The sequence below is a fragment of the Schistocerca cancellata genome, chromosome 1, assembly GCF_023864275.1.
Source record: "Schistocerca cancellata isolate TAMUIC-IGC-003103 chromosome 1, iqSchCanc2.1, whole genome shotgun sequence".
Taxonomy (NCBI): Eukaryota; Metazoa; Arthropoda; class Insecta; order Orthoptera; family Acrididae; genus Schistocerca; species Schistocerca cancellata.
The window spans coordinates 899,517,690-899,539,606 of record NC_064626.1 but is presented as its reverse complement, the minus strand read 5'-3'; the positions used below and the strand labels follow the sequence as shown (position 1 = coordinate 899,539,606).

Below are 21,917 nucleotides of genomic sequence, written 5' to 3'. Positions count from 1 at the left end.
TGATTGAGTGAAATCCCCACGGAGCTGTTTTAACCCAAGGTGATCATAATGTAAGTAGTGTTAAACATAGTTTAATTAGTGCTTACATATGATGAACCTGTGGTATCTAGTAGTGCTTGGCAATGGAAATACTTTTCAGCATGAAAGAAATTAAGAACAGAATATTCTATAAGTGATGGCAAGGCATAGTGTGGCTTTTGTGTTCTGCCTGCCAAACAAAATTCCTAAATTTTTTGACTGCAGGAGGCAATGTGATAGCATATCCTACAATTACTATATAAAAAATACTTGACACAACAGTGAATAAACAGTTACATTAGTAATCCACATCATACAGTTACAAAGACAAACAAAATTATGCACCACAAAGGACTTATCTGAATTGGATGAAAATCAGTAGGACTGATGTACATGTACAGACAAACAAATGATTGTAATTCAGAAAAATTGCACGACTTATTCAAGAGAAAGAGGGTCACAAACTCAGTAAGTCAGTAGCGCATTGATCAACCTCTGGCCCTTATGCAAGCATCTATTTGCCTTGGCACTGATTTATAAAGAGTTATATAGGTTCAATGGTCTTGTTGGTGGGCCCTTCCCATGATACTCCAAATGTTCTCAACTGGGGAGATATTCAGAAACCTTGCTAGCCAAGGTAGGGTTTGGCAAGCACAAAGACAAGCAGTAGAAACTCTCGCCGTGCGTGAGCAGGCATTACTTTGCTGGAATTTAAGCTCTGGGTGGCTTGTCGTGAAGGGCAACAAAACACGATGTAGAAAATCAACAACGTACCACAGTGGTGTACGGATGCTGCAGATAGCAACCAAAGGGATCCTGCTACGAAATGAAATAGCCCCCCCCCACACCATCACTCCTGACTGTTGCACTGTATGGCTGGTATTCCACTGCTGTCCAGGGTGTCTCCAGACATGTCTTCAGCCTGGAATCTCCTTGACTGGAATAAAATTGTCTTCAGTGATGAGTTGCACTTTGAACAGAGCCCCGATAACCAGCAAAGGCATGCCTGGAGACACCCTGGACAGTGGTGGAACACCAACCTTACTGTTGTCCGCCATACAGCCCAACAATCTGGGGTGGTATTTCTTTTCATGTCAAGACTCCTTTAGTCTGTCATCAGCAGAAACCTTACAGCACAGCGGTATGTTGACAACATTCTATGCCTCTATGGTTGCCCTTCATTGCAAGTCATCCTGGGCTCACATACCAGCAAGATAATGCCCGCCCATCTGTGGCAAGGGTTTCTACAATTTATCTACGTGCTCATCAAAACCTACCCAGATCAGCAACGTTGCCGACACTCTACCCAACTGAAAACATTTGGAACATTATGGATATGGTCTCTAACCATTTCAGGATTCTGATGATTGAATGTGCCAATTGGGCAGAATTTGGCAGGAGGACATCCAACAACTGTATCAATCCAGAATGAGATTTTCACTCTGCAGCGGATTGTGTGCTGATATGAAACTTCCTGGTAGATTAAAACTGTGCGCCCGAATTCGAGTCTCGGTCGGGCACACAGTTTTTATCTGCCAGGAAGTTTCAACTGTATCAATCAATACCAAGCTGAATAACTCCTAGCATAAGGGCCAGAGATGGACCACCGCATAACTGACTTACTCAATTTGTGAAGCTTTTTCTCTTGAACAAATCACCCAATTTTTCTGATATTGTGATCATTTGTTTGCCTGTAAATATGTATACCATCTACTGATTTTTGTCCCATTTCGATAATTCCTCCACCTTGTCTCTCTCTTTTTGCATTAGAGTGTACTTATTCCACCATCCAAACACACAACAGGAATACAATGATTAATCACTTTCACTGAGAATTAAAGTGCAGAATTATATAACTACCCAACAATGTCATCATTTAGAGTTACCCAACAATATTATTAGATGGTATGAATTATCTGTTCCTTTTCAACACCACCTTTGATATCTACATTCCATAAGTTTATGCATAACCTGTAAAATTTGCATATTTTAATTGAGAGGGAAGCACTATATGTTTTCCCCTATGACTGTAACGAATAATAAGTACTGTGTCAAAAGGAAAATTTCATTCAGAAAAATATGATGATTACAGAGACATATTGGCCAGCCAAGCTATCTCTTTATATGAGGGCTATTCAGAAAGTAGGGAATGTTTCCATCTAACATGCTAGGCGCACGCTGATTGCATATATTTTGGTATGTGCGTGAACAGCAGCTCAGTCAGCATCCATCCGTGACAACGGGCACATCTCTGCACGTCTGGTTCTTTTTATATTCGAATTTGAAAAGTACGCTGCTATTGAAAATCCCACCACTTGTGAGGTGCTGTCTGTGTTATGGTTTTTGTTGGCAAAAAACCTAAAACCTATAGAAATTTATCGTGAACTGTGCGAAGTGTATGGAAACAATGTAATGAACAAAAGTTCCATCTGGAAATGGTGCATTCAGTTTTAAAATGGCCAAACCAACGTTCATGATGAAGAGAAGAGTGGACGCCCGAGCATTGTGACTGATGAAATGATTAGTGAAAACCCTCGCTGCACAATAACGGAGCTTTCGCTTTCTTTTCCACAAGTTTGTTGTCTGAAATTGTCACTAAAAACTAGGCTACCACAAATTTTGTACATGACGGGTGCCCAAAATGCTAACAGAGCACCATAAAGAACAGCAAATGGGGGCAATGTTAACATTTCTGGAGGCCTACCACATACGTGGTGATTCATTACAGGACTTAATTGTAACAGGTGATGAGACTTGGGTGAAACACGTCAATTGCGAGACAAAATTACAGTCCATGGAGGGGGGGGGGGGGGGGGGGGGGGGCACCCAAGGCCCCCTAAAAACCAAGAAAATGTTTGCAAATCTTGTTGGCAAGGAAATTGACGGCGACAGTGTTTTGGGATAGGCGAGGTGTGCTTCTTAATTGATTTTCTCGAATGTGGAGCAACCATAAATTTTGCCCGGTACTGTCAAACTTTGCACAGCCTTAGAAAAGCATTTCAGAACAAATGCTGAGGAACTTCCAAAATCTTGTTTTTGCATGACAATGCCCGACCTCACATGGCAAACCACACTAAAGAACTCCTTAATTCATTCAAATGGGAAATTTTCCCTCAACTGCCCTACAGCCCCAATCTTGCACCAACCGACTTCCATTTATTTCCCAAGATGAAGAACTGGCTTGCAACGCAGCACTCTGACGATGACGTGGCACTCCAGGTGGGCGTGACTCAATGGCTGCTCAGGCAGCAGAATTTTACGAAGAACGTCTTTCAAAACTTGTCCGCCACTATGATAAGGGCCTCAATGTGTTCGGTGACTATATGGAAAAGTAGTATGTCAGTTGCTCTTTCAGATGTATAGAATAAAATGTATTTCTTGTACTTAGTTTTTTTACCGTATTTACTCGAATTTAAGTCGCACTTTTTTTCCGGTTTTTGTAATCCAAAAAACCGGCTGCGGCTTAGAATCGAGTGCAAAGTAAGTGGAAATTCTGAAAAATATTGGTAGGTGCCGCCACAACTAACTTCTGCATCAAATATATGTAGCGCTACACAGGCACGCTTTGCAGGCACAAATCTCTGCGTCAGTATATAAATTAAAAAAAATAAAAAACGGTGGAAGACGAGCTTTTTTTCTCCGCCCCGAGTTGCGACCATTGCATTTTCATACATTATCCAATGAAATAAATACAAATTCCGTATTGTTCATCTTTGAATGTAGCAGCATTTCAATGTACTACGAAAATCCGACTGGCAAGACTGTTTGGGATGTTTGTCAATATGGCCAACTCTACGTTCTGAATTTTTTCCTACCTGTGAGAAGAGATGGTTGCTAATAAGAATTTCCGTGAATTGTGAATCACATGCAGTATTCTCTTCACCATATGAATAATACGAATATAAACATTTTGCCACGTATTCTTTCGTGTTTGCTGCTATCTCATTTAAATCCGGTCTGCCTAATAAACTACGAAACTAGAGTGGACAACAGCAAACGCGAAAGAATATACATATCATGTCATGAAACTCGTATTATTCTTATGCCTAATAGTGATACAGTCAGAAAAGAAGCACGGCAATTGACTAGATTTTAAATCTAAGATGACTCTAATTTCTGTGCAGAAAGTAATGTATTAAAGAGGCGTCTGCAAAGATTTTCAAACAGTGAAAAATTTTCGCTAAGCTCTCGTTCAGAACATCTTCTATCATACGCAGTCTATTATTTGGTTCTTGTTGATCATTATCAAAGAAGGTAGCAGTGTAAGTAACAACAAATAACAATCTCTTGCCGTTGTTTCCCTAATGAGACGATTCCGTTCTCTCTCTCTCTCTCTCTCTCTCCTTTTTATTGCAAACGGCTGTAGCATGCGCAAAAGCAAGCCATGCCGCGAGCGGCGACAGGCCGTAAACACTCATTATCAGAATGCGACAAACAATGCATGACACAGTACAGTAATGCATTTTCAGCTTCAAGTGACGTAAACACCTATAACAAAGAGAACGGCACTTATCAGATCAAAGAAAAATAAGCAATCAATTCAAACCAGACGAAGCACGTGAAAAAGGAACGGTACCCGTATAAATACGGATGGAGCGCCTGACGCAAAGCAATGGCTACCTGGTAAAGCTTAACTGCTAAGCTTACGACTCGAACCAAACTACTATAGCTGTATCGTCATTCATTCGGCCTAAATTGTGTCTCATATTACAATGGACCAGCTTTGTTTCAATTTGGAGGTGCGGCCTTGAATTTCGAGTCTCAAATTTCAGGTGCGGCTTAGATTCGGGAAACTTTTTTTCCTTGATTTCGTGTCTCATTTTTCAGGTGCAGCTTAGATTCAAGTGCGGCTTAGATTTGAGTAAATACGGTAAATGTCAAAACGTTCCCTACTTTCTGAATAGCCCTTGTAATAACCAAACTAACTGTTTTACAAGAGCATTGTTGTGTCATTAAAACAGGTAATAACACATTGTGGAGCAGATGCCATGTCAAATGCTACAAAAACAAGGAAGAGGAAAGTTGGAGTCACACACCAGACAAGCCGATGCCTGCGATATTGAAACTTAGCCACTACTTCAAATGTGGAAGTCCCTCTTTCTATCAAAATTGAAATTAAGAAGGCAGAAGGTCCTGCACAAAGTTTACTCCCCCATAACCACTTCAACTCTTACTGATAAGTACATAGAAAAAAGAAACATGTTGAAAAGACAAAGGAAAGGAAAGGAGAAGGATGAGGGGAAGGGAAGAGAGAAAAACAGTTTGTGTGTTAATCCCATTCACATGACCAAAAAGTCAATAAGAGTACAAATACAATAGTGATTATGAGTTATTTCCTTGTTGACTGGCTACTCAGTGATCTGATGCTCGTGATATGAGCACTCTGTCAAGTACATGAGAATGTCCCCCCAAACACAAAACAATAATGTCATTACGCATTTAAGTGATAAAACTTGGCAGTTCTAAGATATGTATCTAAAAAACACCTTTGTTATCCGATATGTTGCTTATTCTAACCATTTATCCCCATCTCAAAATGCCATTCATCCCTGATAAGAACAGAAAGTAATATTTCATCCTCAATGAATTCAGCAATGTAATGATTAATGTCACCAAATCATTGTCATTTCTGTTTCCTAAATGCCTACTTCTCACTGATTACACCATAACAACACACATGGGTTTGTAAGCAATTTTATTATCTGCTTTCACTGCACTACTACACAAGTAACTTTTATAATTTTTTTTCTTCCCAAACTGTAGCAACCAATTACCTCAAAATAGGGAAATAGTTTTCGAAGAATATGGAGACATACATGGATTCACTACATGGATACCATATGTGACAGATTTTTACCATTACTTACGCATATCCCTTTGTTATTAACTATGCTTTCCTCATAAACAAAAATCTTAGAACCAATGCTCATGCAGTCTTCACCATAACTGCGCAGTACATTAACTTTTACATTGCAAACATACTATAAATGCCAGTTGTGTTAACAGACACTTATCTTCACGTGTAAACTGACCCTTGAAATAACAACCCCTAGCTCATAGATAAACATCTGTCAGTTGCACAGGTTTGTAAATCACTAGATTATGTTGCCAGTATTGTTAACAATAACACTTAGAATTGATATTTGTTATAATACTCCACACTGGATGAACATGTTTATTCACTAGCACCATTGTAACTAAAATGCATAATTAACCTGAAAGAGCTGCAGTATCTTTTATGCTGCTAGACAAGAACGAATTGAAAGTCAGTCAGTCTCGCCTCTTGCCACAAGTTCATATTTTCTTAACCACTATATATAAAATAATTTACTCATAAAAATTTAACAACAAATTATGAACATAATTTTGTAGACTGAAACCACTAGATATATGCAAATAATTTAAACAATAAATTATAAATAAATATAACCTACACAACATTCTCATTAAGTGACTAGTATGGGAAAAACAGTATTACTTTTGTTGTTACATTCAATACTACACCGAACACAAATTAACCACATATTAAGTACAACTGCTGTAGATGTGCCTGTCCCTCATAAATACCAGAAAACTGTGACTTGAGCATAATAATTAAAATATGAGTCCTATGACTTACAAAACCTATATTCTGAGCATTAATTGTGTACTATACTATCATCAGCAAGGGTAAAGCTTTACTGGGTTAATTTAGCACCTATTGTTTTACAAATCTCCGATGCACATATACATATCATACATTGAGAAATAAAATGTTTAAAGAAGGATTTAAGTGTATGCTTAAGTTTCAATTCCAAGCAAGGTATACTTATACTCCTTTTTAGAGCTCAAGGTACAGTGTGTAATGCAGTGGTATATGCATAAAATTATGAAATACAGAAAAAACTAAACTAGTTTTTCAGTGTCTGGTTTGATTTAAAAACTATCTTACAAAACTGTAAGACTACACATGAATGCAAACACAAGTAATAGTGGCTAGTGAACTTTTCACTCGTGTTACATTTATCATTTAGTTACCTATACTGAATGTACACAGTATGTCAAGTCCATGTGCTTCAGAGGGGTCATCTGTCCTATTGTGTGAATAATGAAAATCTCTAGAATTTTGTTGTTTTACCACATATACAAAAAAGTATACAGCACTCATATTACCATCAGTACATTAAATAAACAAACAAAACCTCAAATAAGAAAAGTTATACTCAGAAAAACAACTGCTGTGGTGTAACTAGCAAAAGAACTACACAGAAAAAATTGTCTTTCACATTTTGAGAAAATGAGCTCTCTTCTCTGAAAGACACAAACCAGATGACATCAAATGCTGTTATTGGATAGAAAGGCCACGGAATAAAGAAAGGACAGTAAAAAGTGAACCAGCATCCAATGTAACTAAGGCAGGGACAAAGTTTTCCTTTCTGCTGCTAATTATTACTCTCATCCACATATTATTCTGTATACCACAACAGATTTTATGACACCAGTCTCAGGTTACATTATTTCTGAGGTTCATATCTACTTTCCAGTGTTTTTGTTAGTTGTACTACAACTGTTGTAATTTCAGTGAGTATTTTTCTCATCCACTTTGACTCGTTCTGTAGCTAGATTCTTCATTTATAATACTCATTTACAGACACTGCAGCATCCACTTATAACTGAAAATGACTCTTACCTTTTTAGCAATAAACAACACAATATGCCTTGAAAACAGTATTCAGTCACTTAAAGTGAATGAGCACTTACTTGTTTGATAGCTACTTTCTAAAAGTCCAAAAAACCATATTCACAATGATGATAAACTGACATGTTTGTCATACACACATGCCATAAATTATTTACTCATGAAAATGTTAATGATTTTAATAAAATACAGACAGCATGTTAATAATATTGATGACTTCTGATATTTGTATTAAATATGTACAAAAACTAAAAATCAATTGCAGCAGCCAGACAATCTTTACACCAAATTTACAGGTGCAATAATTATGAGCTTTGTACTCTTGAAAGGTAGTTTTTTCTTCCCCTTTGCATATTTGGCCCAGCATATTTATAATATGAATGTACAAAAATATATGCACAGTATAAATTACTGTTAAATAATGATTATAGAAAATTTATTGCACAAAGAGAATTTTCTCCATTATTGTATCTGCAACTGGAAGACTATCTTCGTTCAGCTTTGAGAACTTTAACGACAAGCAGTCCCACAGCAGTAGCTGCAGCAATACCAAGTCCCGCCTTCCACCAAACGGCTGAATCACCGTTGAATATATTCAAATGTTTCAAATGCCTGCAAGGTCATTAACAGGTGTTAGTGGTATGCTCCAGAAATAACAATTAATTACAGTTATTGTTGTTACAGGTATATTAAGTAACATTCAGTAATCTTGAATATTTTGTAAAGTCATTGAGGAAATATACATTGCATTAACTCAGTTACTACAATTAATGTGTGATGAAGTTGTCATAATACAAGAAACATAATGCTATTTGAGGATCAATCTGCTTGGTTAATTTTCTGCTCCAATAATAATAAATAGTAATGCAAGTACCATTTGAAATTTACACTAACATGGCAAAAAAATCGGATACTTTTAGCAGACTGAGTAGTAAAGTTATCTTATAAATAATTACAGGTTGCTTATGTAGATTTTTGCTTTCAGTTATTTCAGAAAAACCGATTGTTAGCTCAAAGTGAAATGATTAATCTTGACATTCATGCTATGACAGAGTGCCATGTTAAAAATAAAGTTTGGCACCCAAAGAAACTTTTAGCTCAAACAGTATTAAATAACAAAGCAGCTGATTTCCTACAGGCGATTCTGTTTGGAAATAAGAGATTGTAAGACAGGAAAAGGCGAAGACTATACAATGCACTGAGTTAATGAAAATACCAAAATTCCAAGAATAAAAGCAGGAACTGTTCTGTGCTGACCATATACATAAATTCATATTTGTGTGTGTGTGTGTGTGTGTGTGTGTGTAAAAACTGTTTAAGCAACAAAATTTGCTACATATTGGTCATTATTGTAATCTGTAGTATGTTTCAAAAAGGGGGAGGGGCAATTAGACCTCAAAAAGTTGTCAATACAAATGAGAGTCGACTCTTCAGTGCATGTTACGAAAAAAGATGTGAAAACATTTTAATAATGTAGGAAAAGACAGACTGCTACTTACCATAAAGAAGACTCGTTAAGTTGCAGACAGACGCAAATAAAACACACTTACATAAAGCTTCCGGCCACAGCCTTCACCAGCAAAAGACACACACACACCATTCATACACATAACAAAGCACACATGACTGGTAACTCCAGCACCTCAAGCTGGTGTGTGTGTGTGTGTGTGTGTGGGGGGGGGGGGGGGGGGAGGGGGGGAGGGTGCGTGTCAAAAATGTTGAACAACAGAATTTGCTACTTGCTGATCTTGTGACCGTCTGCAAATTAACATGTGTTCTTTATAGTATGAAGCAATCTGTCTTGTTCTACATTGCTGATATTCCTACCTGGAGTTTCCATTGTTAGAAAACAGTTTAAGACATTCTTGCATAGCAGAACTGTTGGTTGGATTGTCTAGCACTAACTAAAAGAATGCAGGTAATTGATTATCTTTGGTAATCTACTTTTTTCCTTCTTATGAGGAACATGTTATCTTATAACTATTATTTCATGGGCAAGAAACAGTTTAAACATTAGAATGACTGTAAATGTTTTTGAACACATTGAACGTATCTCCGAATCACAACACATTCAACAAATATTTTTTAAATGTAAATTCAATTGAGAAAACTATAAAATTAAAATGAAAAACAGAATGGCTCATCAGTACTTAACTTCAGGAGGATTAGGTCTAGAAGCAACTGGCTTTGGAAACTGTTAGTTACTTCCTTCAAGCAATGAGGTATCAGCCAGAGAAGGTTACAAAGTAGGGGCAGATTACTAAGATTCCTGATTGAGAGATGACTACTCCCCTCAGCAGCAACTTCCCTAAATAGCACAGGTGAGAAACAGCTTCTACCCTACCCTCTGTCTGTGCAGTCCGCTTGACCTAGCTTGTGGTAGCCTCATCATTGGCAATGTCCTCCCTCTCCGAACTCATGTCTCCTCCCCACTCCCTTGCTCTAACCCTTTCATATTTTCATTTTCTACCTCATTCCTTACCTCCTCTCCTATAAAGAGATTGTAGCCCCCTCCTTCTTCCCTTATGTTCATAACCCCCAGTTTTTGTGATTGTTACCCTGATTCATCAGTACCAGAGAAAGTAATATGTATTTCCCTCTGTTGCCCACAAAAGTTCACTACCCACTCCATGAACAGTTACCTCCTAAGCCTTTCTGCTCCTTCAAGCCCTCCTCCCCTTAAATCCAGAGGAAAAACAGCTAGATAGAAAAAGAAATAATTTAAATAAGCCAGTGAATGATTATCAGAGAAAGATAAAACTTACACAAAAAACGTAAACTCACTCACAAGTCCAATGTCACACACAGTTATAAGCATTTCTATTACAAAATTCAATCTGCATAGATTTCATATCCATCTCCAGATACAATATGAGCTTCTCAGGAACCAACAACTGGCATGATATGTTCTACATTTCGAATATCTAAGAGTTAGGAGTTAGAACTTGACATAGTCTTTGGGTACACACTGCATAGAACCATTTTTTTACAGTGCAAATTTCCCTTGGTGAACATGAAACTATTTACTACATGGTCAACATATAACACTGTTTCAGTTATCTATCATAATTTTCCTACAATCTTACAGAAAAAGCACCACCACATTTACTGCATCGGTCTCAACAAAAATGTTTTCTACATTTTCTACAGGAAAGATAGATGATAGCCGGCTGGAAGTATACTGGCACAGATTAAATGTTAATTATTCCTCTCCTATTAGTACTATTACTACTGCTGCCTGCTGCATATTTACAATTTTCATATAGGTTCAGTATTTTCTACTGACCAACAATAGTACTACACTTTGTGTTTTGAACAAAACATTCATCTTAATGCCATTACATTGGTTTGCCTTAATTGTAGAAGACTTACATTGGAAAGGAAAGTTTCCAGCAGAAGGATGAACTATGGCAGGAAGAACAACAGAGCAAAATTTTCTCAGGTCACTCTTTTAGTTGGTAATATGATTAACGTGTTCTTTCTGGGAAAGGAAGGACCAGAATCTAACTGCAGAATAGATAAATACTGGAAGCAGAAAAACTGAAAGCTCACCATATAGTTGAGAGGTTGAGTGGTTGGCAGGCACATGAGCAACAAGACAGAAAACTTTGCTAAGCTTTTGGATGATGTCTTTCTTTAGCCAATTAGCACAAATACATCTGCCTTGTTAAATTTTCCTGCCTGATTACAATGTACCAGCAGAGGTGTATGCATATTCTGTTCTATACTAGGAATGGGCAAGAGTGGCGGCTGAGAGGAGTATGTCAGTTCTCCCACCAATCGTCTTCCCTCCGTTTCTAAGTGCCAATGAGAAGCCTTTGGCCTACTCCGGCTTGGTCTGCGATTTGAAGCACATAATGTTGCCACAGAGCCATTTCCACCATGAGTGCATCCAGGTAGCATTGTAAGAAGCAATGGCTACCAAATGCATACCTACCATTGACAAGAGTTTGTGGGAAACAATGCACTTTATGCTTGCAGTTGCTGGCACGGCAGGTTGCCACCCACAATCCAACATTTGTTTATGTGTGTGCTGAATGGAAGTGTACATTTGTGAAGAGGACATTGATTTGCATAAGGAAATATTGTGTTTGTGAGTTAAGATGACTGATTTTCAAGACAGTAAGAGTGAAACAAGGTATACAAATTTCTTCATGACCTTAAAGACAAAGGCAGAAGAGATCAAATCTTATTGGCACCACTGATTGCAGCAGCACAGGCGTAGGGTATACCCCTACAAATCATATTGCGAACAATTACAGAAGCATGGGCAACGGACACCTGTGGCCAGGAAATCAAGTTTCAGTTTCTGAGAAAAGGTATTAGTGGAAGAAGAACTGTCACTGATTTGCACGATTTCTAAACATATATTGTTCATTTTGCTGTATTAGAATTTTATGATCATGGCAAGTATTGTATAAGGCGAAAGGTAGCAGATGCTTTAAATGACAAGATTGATTGCTTGCACAGGTGCCTGCCACTCTAGTGAAATTCTGAAACATTCGGGATTTAGGTAAAGAAAATTCAATGATGGAAGGCACATTCAGATGGAGAGATCCAATACTGAAGCAGATAGGGCTAATATTGTGAGAAACACAGACATCAGGAAAGAAAATCACCATTGGCCTATTACTTATCTTGATGAGACCTGGCTCACTCAAAATCATTCCAGATAGCACATCTTGCAAGATTCAAATGGCATTGACTAGTTAAAAGTATTGACTGGTAAAGGAAACAGACTTAATCTCTGTCATGTGGGATGGATGAATATGACTTTATCAAAAGCAGAAAGCTAATATTCACATATCACAAATCCAGTGATTATCATAAAGAAATGAACAGTGATTTATCTAAACACTAGTTTTTAGATTTATTACCTAGTTTAGAAGAGGGCTGTGTGATCGTCAAGGATAATGTCAGTTACCATTCAAGAAAAAAAAGAGAAAATTTCTAATTCAACTACAGAGAAGGAATAAATAGCACAGTGGCGAAAGCGGGAAGAAAGTATTTCAATTTCAGACCACTATACAAAAGCGGAAATGTTGGAGAAATTCAGGCACCACCAACACCTGGACCATGTGCTTGCAAGTCTGCCCCCTTACCACTGCTAATATAACCCCACAGACCACAGCTAATACAATCCAACAGAAAATGTTTAAGCCCTACTGAAAGAAAAGGCCACATCCACAAATTTCCATCCAGAATTAATGTTGTGCAGAATTTACTTGAGGAAGTAACTGATGATGAGATAGCGGAAGACTGGATTAAGTTTGTTCGCAAGGATGAAATTCCACAAGGAAACATCTTTCTGGAGGAAGGCATCCGAGGAAAGTTCATTGAAAGCTTTGTCACTGCTCCAAATGACTCCTCGGATAGTGAGTCTCCAGAATAGGGCAATCAAAGAGCAATGAATTGCATTAAATGTTGTGTTTGTTGTTGCTTTACCTCACCAAAGTTGTGAATGCTGTTCCCTCTCTCCACTCCCTTTTCATGTAACTTTCTCCCCCCCCCCCCCCCCCCACTCCAAAAATTATCAATACAAGGCAGATTAATTGCCTAGCATACACTGCCTACTAGTATGTTCATCAGTTTTACTTGCGGGGAGCAGAAGACACATGTTTTCAGCTTTGCACCAAGGTTAAAACTAAAATGCAAAGTTAATGAGTGCTTAAATGTTTAAATTATCAAAATGGAAATAGCTTTATAATTTAACACATTTGTGGAAATAATGTACTTGGCTCCTACCTTCTAAAACACATGAAAATCCATTAATATGAAGAGGCTGCTGTTTCACTACAGTATTTTCAAAACATAGTAGATGAATACTGACTGGGGGAAAGAAACGAAAGATGAAGCCACCTGCTAGAACTTTGCACAGAGCATAATTTTATCATTGAAATATCACTGAAAATTAAATAGGCCTTTGGAGAAAAGAGAACCACTTGTATGAATACCAAGAGCTCAGCTTGGTTCAAGAATCATGAAAGAGGGCTATACATGTGGAAGAGACCTGGAGACACCAGAAGGTTTCAGATTTATTATAATGGTATGAGATTTCATAACCAGATTTTAAATTATAAGATATTTCCAGTGACAGGTGTGAACTGACCACAATTTACTGGTTGTGAACTGTAGATTAAAACTGAAGAAATTGCAAAAAAGGTAGGAAATTAAGGAGATGGGACTGGATAAACTGAAAGAACCGGAGGTTGTTTAGTGTTTCAGAGGTAGAATTAGGGAATGATTGACAAGAACAGGGAAAAGGAAAACATCAGGTGAGGAATGGGTAGCTTTGACGGATGAAATAGTGAAGGCAGCAGAGGACTGAGTAGGTAAAAAGATGAGGACTCACAGAAATCCTTGGGTAACACAAGAGATGCTGAATTTAACTGATGGCAGGAGAAAATATAAAAATGCAGTAAGAAAAAGGGATTACAAAGTCTACAAAATGAGATTGACAGGAAGAGCAAAATGGCTACACAGGAGTGGTTAGAGGACAAATATAAGAATGTAGAGGCATATATCACTAGGGGGATGATAGATACTGCCTACAGGAAAATTAAATAGGCCTTTGGAGAAAAGAGAACTACTTGTATGAACATCAAGAGCTCAGATGGAAAAACGGTCTTAAGCGAAGAAGGGGAAGCTGAAAGGTGGAAGAAGTATATAGAGGGTCTATACAAGGGAGGTGAACTTGAAGGCAATATTAACAGAAATGGAAGATGACACAGATGAAGATGATACATGATACGGTGAGAAGAATTTGACAGAGCACTCCAAGACCTAAGTCGAAACAAGGCCACAGGAGTAGACAACATTCCTTAGAGCTACTGATAGCCTTGGAACAGCCGGCCATGACAATCTGCTGAGCAAGTTGTATGAGACAGGCAAAATACTCTCAGAATTCAAGAAGAATATAATAATTCCAATTCCAAAGAAACTAGGTGCTGACAGGAGTGAATACTACAGAAACATCAGTTTAATAAGTCGTGGTTGCGAAATACTAACACAAATTCTTTACAAAAGAATGGAAGAACTGGTGGAAGCCATCTCGGAGAAGATCAGTAGGGATTCTGGAGAAATGTAGGAACACATGAGGCAATACTGGCCCTAGGACTACTTTTCGAAGACAGATTAAGGAAAGGCAAACTTATGTTTACATAATTTGTAGACATAGAGAAAGCTTTGAGAAGGTTGACTGGAATACTCTCTTTGAACTTCTGAAGGTAGCATGAAGTAAAGTACATGGAGTGAAAGGATATTTACAACCTGTACACAAACTATATAGTAGTTATAAGGGTCAAGGGGGGTATGAAAGTAATGCAGTGGTTGAGAAGGGAGTGAAACAGGATTGCAACCTATCCCCAATAAGATGAACATCGACAAAAGCAAACTGAGGATAATGGAATGTCATTGAATTAAATCAGGTGATGCTGAGGGAATTAGATTAGGAAACGAGACATTTAAAGTAGTGGATGAGTTTTACTATCTGAGCAGCAAAAAACTGACATTCCCAAAGTAGAGAGGACACGAAATGCAGACTAGCAATGGCAAGAAAAGCATTTCTGATGAAAAGAAATTTGTTGATATTGAGTAAAGATTTAAGCATCAGGAAGTCTTTTCTGAAAGTAGCTGTAGTAGCCATATACGGAAATGAAACATGGGCAATACACAATTTAGACTTGAAGAGAATAGAAGCTTTTGAATGTGGTGCTACAGAAGAATGCTGAGAATTAGATATGTAGATCACATAACTACTGTAATGAGAAGGAACTGAATAGAAATGGTGTGCAAAGAAGTTTATAACACACCCTGACTAGAAGAAGAGATTGGTTGATAGCACACGTTGTTGTTGTTGTTGTTGTTTTGTGGGAAGAGACCAAACTGCGAGGTCATCGGTCTCGTTGGATCAGGGAAGGAAGTCAGCTGTGCCCTTTCAAAGGAACCATCCCGGCTTTTGCCTGGAGCGATTTAGGGAAATCATGGAAAACCTAAATCAGGATGGCCGGACGCGGGATGATAGCACACATTCTGAGACATCATGGGTCAGGAGTTTAGTCCTAAAGGGAAATGTGGAGTGTAAAATTTTAAAAGGAGACCAAGAGATGAATACAGTAAGCAGATTCAGAAGGATGTAGGTTGCAGTAGTAACCTGAAGAGGAAGAGGCTTGCACAGGATACGGTAGCATGGAGAACTGCATCAAAACAGTCTTTGGACTGAAGAACACAATACCAATACAATAACACGATTTTGCTGCCATAATAAATTATTTAAAACAAGCCACTGCCCCTTCTGATTCTAAAAATCGTAATGGGCTGTGTGTTAATTTCAGGAATCTTGTCACTTTCAAGTGAGACCCACATAATGTATGAAGCATAGAGACAGCATTGTCCGATGGCATATACATTGCTGTGACTGGCTTGATGTGTACAGGCTGAAGGCTTCCAAATGGTCGTAACTGAGGTGTGCTGCTAGAACATGAATGGGGTAGTGTGAAGAAATTGTCTAGGGGGTACCTTCTACACTTACCCCTCTAGCCACCACTTTAGCTGCTCCCTACTATAGTTAGCTCTGAAGGAGGACATTTTCCAAAAGCTTAAAATGACTCGGTTTTGTTTATATGTCTACTGACCAATGGATGCTTCAGCTACATGGTGAATATGTTATCTTGAAAAAGTTAACTTTTTGAGAAATGTGGCTGTAATACAACTATAAGATTTTGATGTTCAAAGTTAGTTTTATCACCGTAACAAAAAATGTATCTTATTGTGCTTTTGACATGTACACACTGTTGGCTATCTAATGCCCATGTTCATCAAACTAACATTACACCTATCTCTTACATTATAACTGAGTAATCAGTATTTTAAAAAAATCATACAAGTATTTACATTACACAATGGACCTTAGATTCGTTATTCATTTTTCAATGTACAAATCCCTTATCTTTTCACAATGTAACACAAAATTCTGGTTAGATAGTTCACACCTATAAACCTTACAACAGAATTCCATGTTGGAATTTATTGTGCATAATTTTACTTCTCTTTTTGAGTTTCAAATTAATTTCCTCGTTCTAGCTAAGATGCATTTTCCTGTGCCCATTACTTTATGCAGCACCTGTAACGTAACATCCTTATTACTTAACATCTTTGAAACTAGTGTTTTTGTTATGTCAGTTGGTCCACATTTTATGTAAATGTTGATTGCGTGTGCTGCCATAGAACATAATGGTCACAAAGTGCAGGTGCAAAAATGGAGTAAATTTAAAACGCATGAAGGCCAAATTAGTCACACAGAGGCATACAATGTGCAAGTTTTCACCACACTTCACATTATATTAACTTTAAAATAATTTCACGAATGTCTCTGTGAAGCTAAAAAACTTCTAAGATTACCAATTGTGAACAAAAAATTTGCTGTTTATCTTTGTGCACAAAACCAGTACTGAGTACAAAACAAGGCCCCAGCAGGAAAGCAAGGATACCTGGAATACATCATCAAAACCAGTAACAGTTTGTTTTAAATAAACTTTTTAAACCACACTTGTGGCTGGTCCTTGGTTATATCAAAACCTTACAAAAATATGTGGTACGTTATTACCTTTATTTCTTCCAAAGGACATATTCCACCTACGACTTCCCCTTATCATTTTCACAAAAGAGTTAAAATCTGTCCTACTACAGTGATATTGGTGCTCTACATCCTAAAATCATTTAAGAAGAATGCTAGTATAATCCCTTACAGTGGATGCAAGCTGTATTCTTGCTCTCCTTATCTAACTGAGGTCCATCTCTTGTGACCTCTGTAGGTTGTATGTTAAATTCTAACGTCTTCATCCTCTTTCTATTACATTCATATGAAATCTGGGTTCATATCTTCCTAGAAAGATTAACAGCAGTTTTTTTTTTCTTTTTTGAGGATAAGCTGAAGAGTATTCAAATTTCTGGTAGCTATGAGAAATCTGACAGACAAATTTGCTAAAGGGCTATAGGTGACATAACACTGAACTACAAACACTAAAATCAAAGCAGAACTCATTGCAAATGGAAGCATTTACTCTGTATAACTTTCTAAGTTCAAATACATATTAAAGCAATAAGCATTTAACAAAGATGCAAGATAAATTTATATGAAGAGAGAAGGAAAAATGTTAATTTTTCTCTGAGCAGTGGCCAATACTGCACATTTCTATTATATTTACAGACAAGCAACACATGCTTGTTGTGTCTTCATATTCTACAAAATTAGAGATTTAATTATTATGCATGCAACACAAGCAGAGGAGAGCATGCCATGTTACTTCTCAAATTCATTAGTAAATGCTGAGATACGTAAAATGTTGTGCACAAAAATTCAAATATAAAATTATAACCTGAAGTATTGATTGAACCATTCACTGGGTTGTGATCGCAATAAAAGAACATGAACCAAGCGACGTAGGTTGCTGAAAAATTTAATAAATATAGCAACAGAAATTAAAGAAATGAAAACAATGAGAAAATATAACAAAGATTTACGCTGGTGGAACAACACAGCCAAACAAACCTTGTCTTGTAGAATAATATCCAAGCTGCCTGAAATCGACTGAAAGAGACATTAAATATTAGAAATAATACTGTTAGAGTGGTTCAATATAATTTACTCCAACAAAAGAAATTTAAAAATTCCATATATTCATCAAAATATGACAAAAATGTAAACAGACATTAACAATCTGTACAGTGGGATACTTTTATGATGCACAGCACACTGCTTATGACATATGGAATGAAACTAAATGAAATACATGAATTATGTTTTTAAAGACACTTTCTTTAACTCTGAATACTAACAGTTCACAAAATGGGCTGTATCTGGATGAAATATAGCTTTCATTACTGTGTAGTTTCTGGTGCAAAGCAATTTTAAAACGCATGTCAGGAATACATATCAACAAAATACTATTTAAGTATAAAACAGATGGATAAAGAACTTATGTCTGTTATGCAGGTGTGGATCCAGCATGGACTCCATGAGGAGTCCAGCGAAAAATTTTTCAAATAATCTAAAGCTCTTGTACATCATTACCTGATTAAACTGTTAATGGCGCTTTTCATTAACAATACCAGATTTAGGACATTTAGTACTGTTGGAGAAATTTTTAGTAATAAAACTATTAATCTGAGAAATAGTAATTCTTCAGGATTTGAATAAAAGACTGTTGAATAAAAACATCAGAAATTTCTTCTGCCTAAATTCTAGAAGAATGGCAATCAAAAGATTGTCTTACTGATTAATGTGATGCGTTCCTTTTTTACTTTTGGCAAATCTCTTAGTTGTTATTAAGCTTTAATATCTCTGTGAATGTAGAGCACAGCTAAGCTAAGCCAAGCTGTGGCCCATACTTGACCCTATAGAAGTATTTTGCCTACAGGGAGAAGAAAATGACACCTCAGCTGAAGCATTGCTATGTGGTAGCATCAATAACAAATGATGGAATCACATACAAGCTGGTAGACATCTCTGCTGCAGGACTGCAGCATATCAACAGGTAGTGACAGAAACTTCTCAATGGGGTGACCATTCATCCAGTCAATCCATTTCTGTTGCCACATGATGGCTTCAGGATTATCAAACACTGTTGTTGCCCATAATTACTAGGATATTGGAAAAGGTTGATGAGAGCCCCATACTGTTGTAGTATAGCTCCTCTTCTGACAACAGAATGGTTACATCTGAGGCAGGGTTTTGAATGTTCTACAGTTACAAAATTGCATATGGAAATATCTACACAATGTCATCCAGCACATTGTCAGGTATGTATAAAGGTATTCCAAAATATTCTGAATCCAAAGTAGCCACATGGTTAGACATCTGGGTCCGATGACTACAAAGATGTCCTGCAGTGACTACAGCCCTGTGACAAGAAGCCTTCCTTTTAGGTTTGTGAATTGATGAACAGCTTCATCAAACTACCCCACCTGTGTGCATACGAAGACTTCAGAGAAGCACGTAACTTTGAGAGCAGTGGAGTTCGAGGTTTTTGGTGTTTGCCAAAAAGAGGCTGCTGCTGCAGCTTTGATTGTGCCAATGACATTTCTCAATTGTGGTACCTTGTTTGAAGAAGATAACAAATGTTCAACTTGCATTAGAACATGAGGTTCGCAATGCATACAGGACCTCGAACTGGATTTCCTTGAGGGGACATTCATTAATTACATGAGGGGTTTCCTTTAAAATGTTGACTTCCCCTTGGTGAGATTTGGATGGACATGATTACCCCCCCCCCCCCCCCTCCAACACTTGTCGGGTAAAAATACATAAAACTGAATTCTTTTTTATTTTTTACACATGATTAAAACTAAAAATCAGGCCAATCTTGAGTAACATTCTGACGAACAGATGCACATAGACAGATGGACAAAAAGGCTCAATGAAAATATTATTAATAATTTTGACAGCTCCTTTAAAAACTGACCCTTTACTGGTATGTTATAGACATTAAATGTCCTTGAAAATTAAGTTACTTTGCGGATAAAGAGAACATTGTCTGTACCTTCCTTTGAACCTTACGATTACACAGCTTTTTCAATTTCTTGATTTATATGGTCACTACAAGAATTCTTGTCAGTGAACATCAGCTTAACTACCCTCCACAAAATAAACTTTTTGCCTGCATGTGGGTTTCGACTTGTCAGCCTGTCACTTAATGTGGTTTGTAGGCAGCCGTAATCTGCCTAAAGAAACATTGGGCTTGTTCCCCAGCTCTCCTTCAGTTACACAACACACAGAAATTAAAATGCTTCTACACAATAACCAGAAATGTCACTAATCACAGGGATACACACCTATATTCCCTGAGAAGAAGGGAGGTGAGGATAGTGGGGTCCAGAAATGCAAGTGGCCAACTAGTGTACTAACAATACTCAAAACGTATAAAAAATAATGAGCCGACCTCATAAAAAAAGGGGGAAATGCTAGAGAGAATGAAAGACACAGAAGGAGACACTGTGACAGTGTTTCCCTCAGAAAAATAAATAAATCAATAAATAAAAAGATTGTGAAAAGCTCTTGGAGGTCAAAACCACTGTTCTGCAAGTTGAATATGACATACAGGCAGAAATTACATGAGACACACATGTGAAAAATGAGAAAATAAGACTTTCCCACTATTGTTGCCCACCGTGTGACGTCACAGGTTATGAACAATGACAGCACTGGCCATCCCAATGCTGAACGATTCTATTCTACTTAACTTTACCAAGGAAGCCCTGATGTGAAGCAGTACTTGGACTTTCCAGAGTCCATAACAAACCACATTCCTTTGTGTGACAATAGCTCTGTGAAATTTTAGATCACATTACATTTTCCCCAGGCATCAAGACCAGGCAACATATATTGTAGCAAGTTATAATGTCCAGTTTTACTGCCACTGAAAAATTGTTGCAGAAACCATCTCATCCTTTCTCCAAGTCACTTTAGCCAGTCATAATGAATCTGCTTTTTATTCTTGCTCTTGAGTAAAATCTCTCAAGGTAGTGGTGTAAAATCATTGCCAAATTTACCTTAACCCATTTCTCACCAACAATGGCTGAGTTCCACTAACACTATAACAAATTTTCCTGCTGGCGACTCAAGTACTTGGTACTTCATTGTAGCCCAGCCCCAGTTAGCCGAACACTTTTTTCATGTAGTCTTCCCCCTCCATCTTTCACTCATTGTCTTGGTTTAAACAGCTCATCAACTCAGGGTTGCATTCAAATAGGTTGAACTGCTCAAAGTCGATGAGTTGTGAAATCCTGGGTTTTACCAGCACTGGTCTCTGTGCTGCTGTGGTGAAGTGAGGGTAGACGAATGACTCCTTGTCCTCCTGCTTGGTCTAGATCCACCTATTGCTTCTTCTAATTAAATGTTGGAAATAACATATCATAGTTCTTATGGGTTACCCTATCCAATGGCATAGATTGACTGTGTTTGAAAATGGTGTAATGCTGAAACTGCAACAGTGCATAACAAAATATAGACAACCATGGCAGAAATGAAAATGATATCTTTTAAACAATATATAGAGGTTTTTTTTATGCAAGATGTTCTGCAGCCTTCATGCAGTTAATAATACCCGTCCTTTTTTCCCCCTAAGGTAAGTCTTTCCGCTCCCGGGACTGGAATGACTCCTTACCCTCTCCCTTAAAACCCACATCCTTTCGTCCTTACCTCTCCTTCCCTCTTTCCTGATGA

General features: G+C 37.6%; 1 protein-coding gene across 2 annotated transcripts in view; it reads right to left on the bottom strand.

The window, feature by feature from the left end:
* Positions 1 to 4,943: 4,943 nt before the first annotated feature.
* LOC126190838 (mitochondrial Rho GTPase) overlaps positions 4,944 to 21,917 on the bottom strand; it is a 192,069-nt gene continuing 175,095 nt past the window's right edge. The window contains exons 14-15 of one of the 2 annotated variants that reach the window (XM_049931420.1): positions 18,073 to 18,144; positions 4,944 to 8,308 (exon numbers count right to left, since the gene is read on the bottom strand). In XM_049931420.1, coding sequence (XP_049787377.1) covers positions 8,182 to 8,308; positions 18,073 to 18,144 — 199 coding nt within the window. In that variant the 3' untranslated portion in view covers positions 4,944 to 8,181. The remainder of the gene's footprint in view (positions 8,309 to 18,072; positions 18,145 to 21,917) is intronic. The other variant, XM_049931428.1, reaches the window with a different exon arrangement.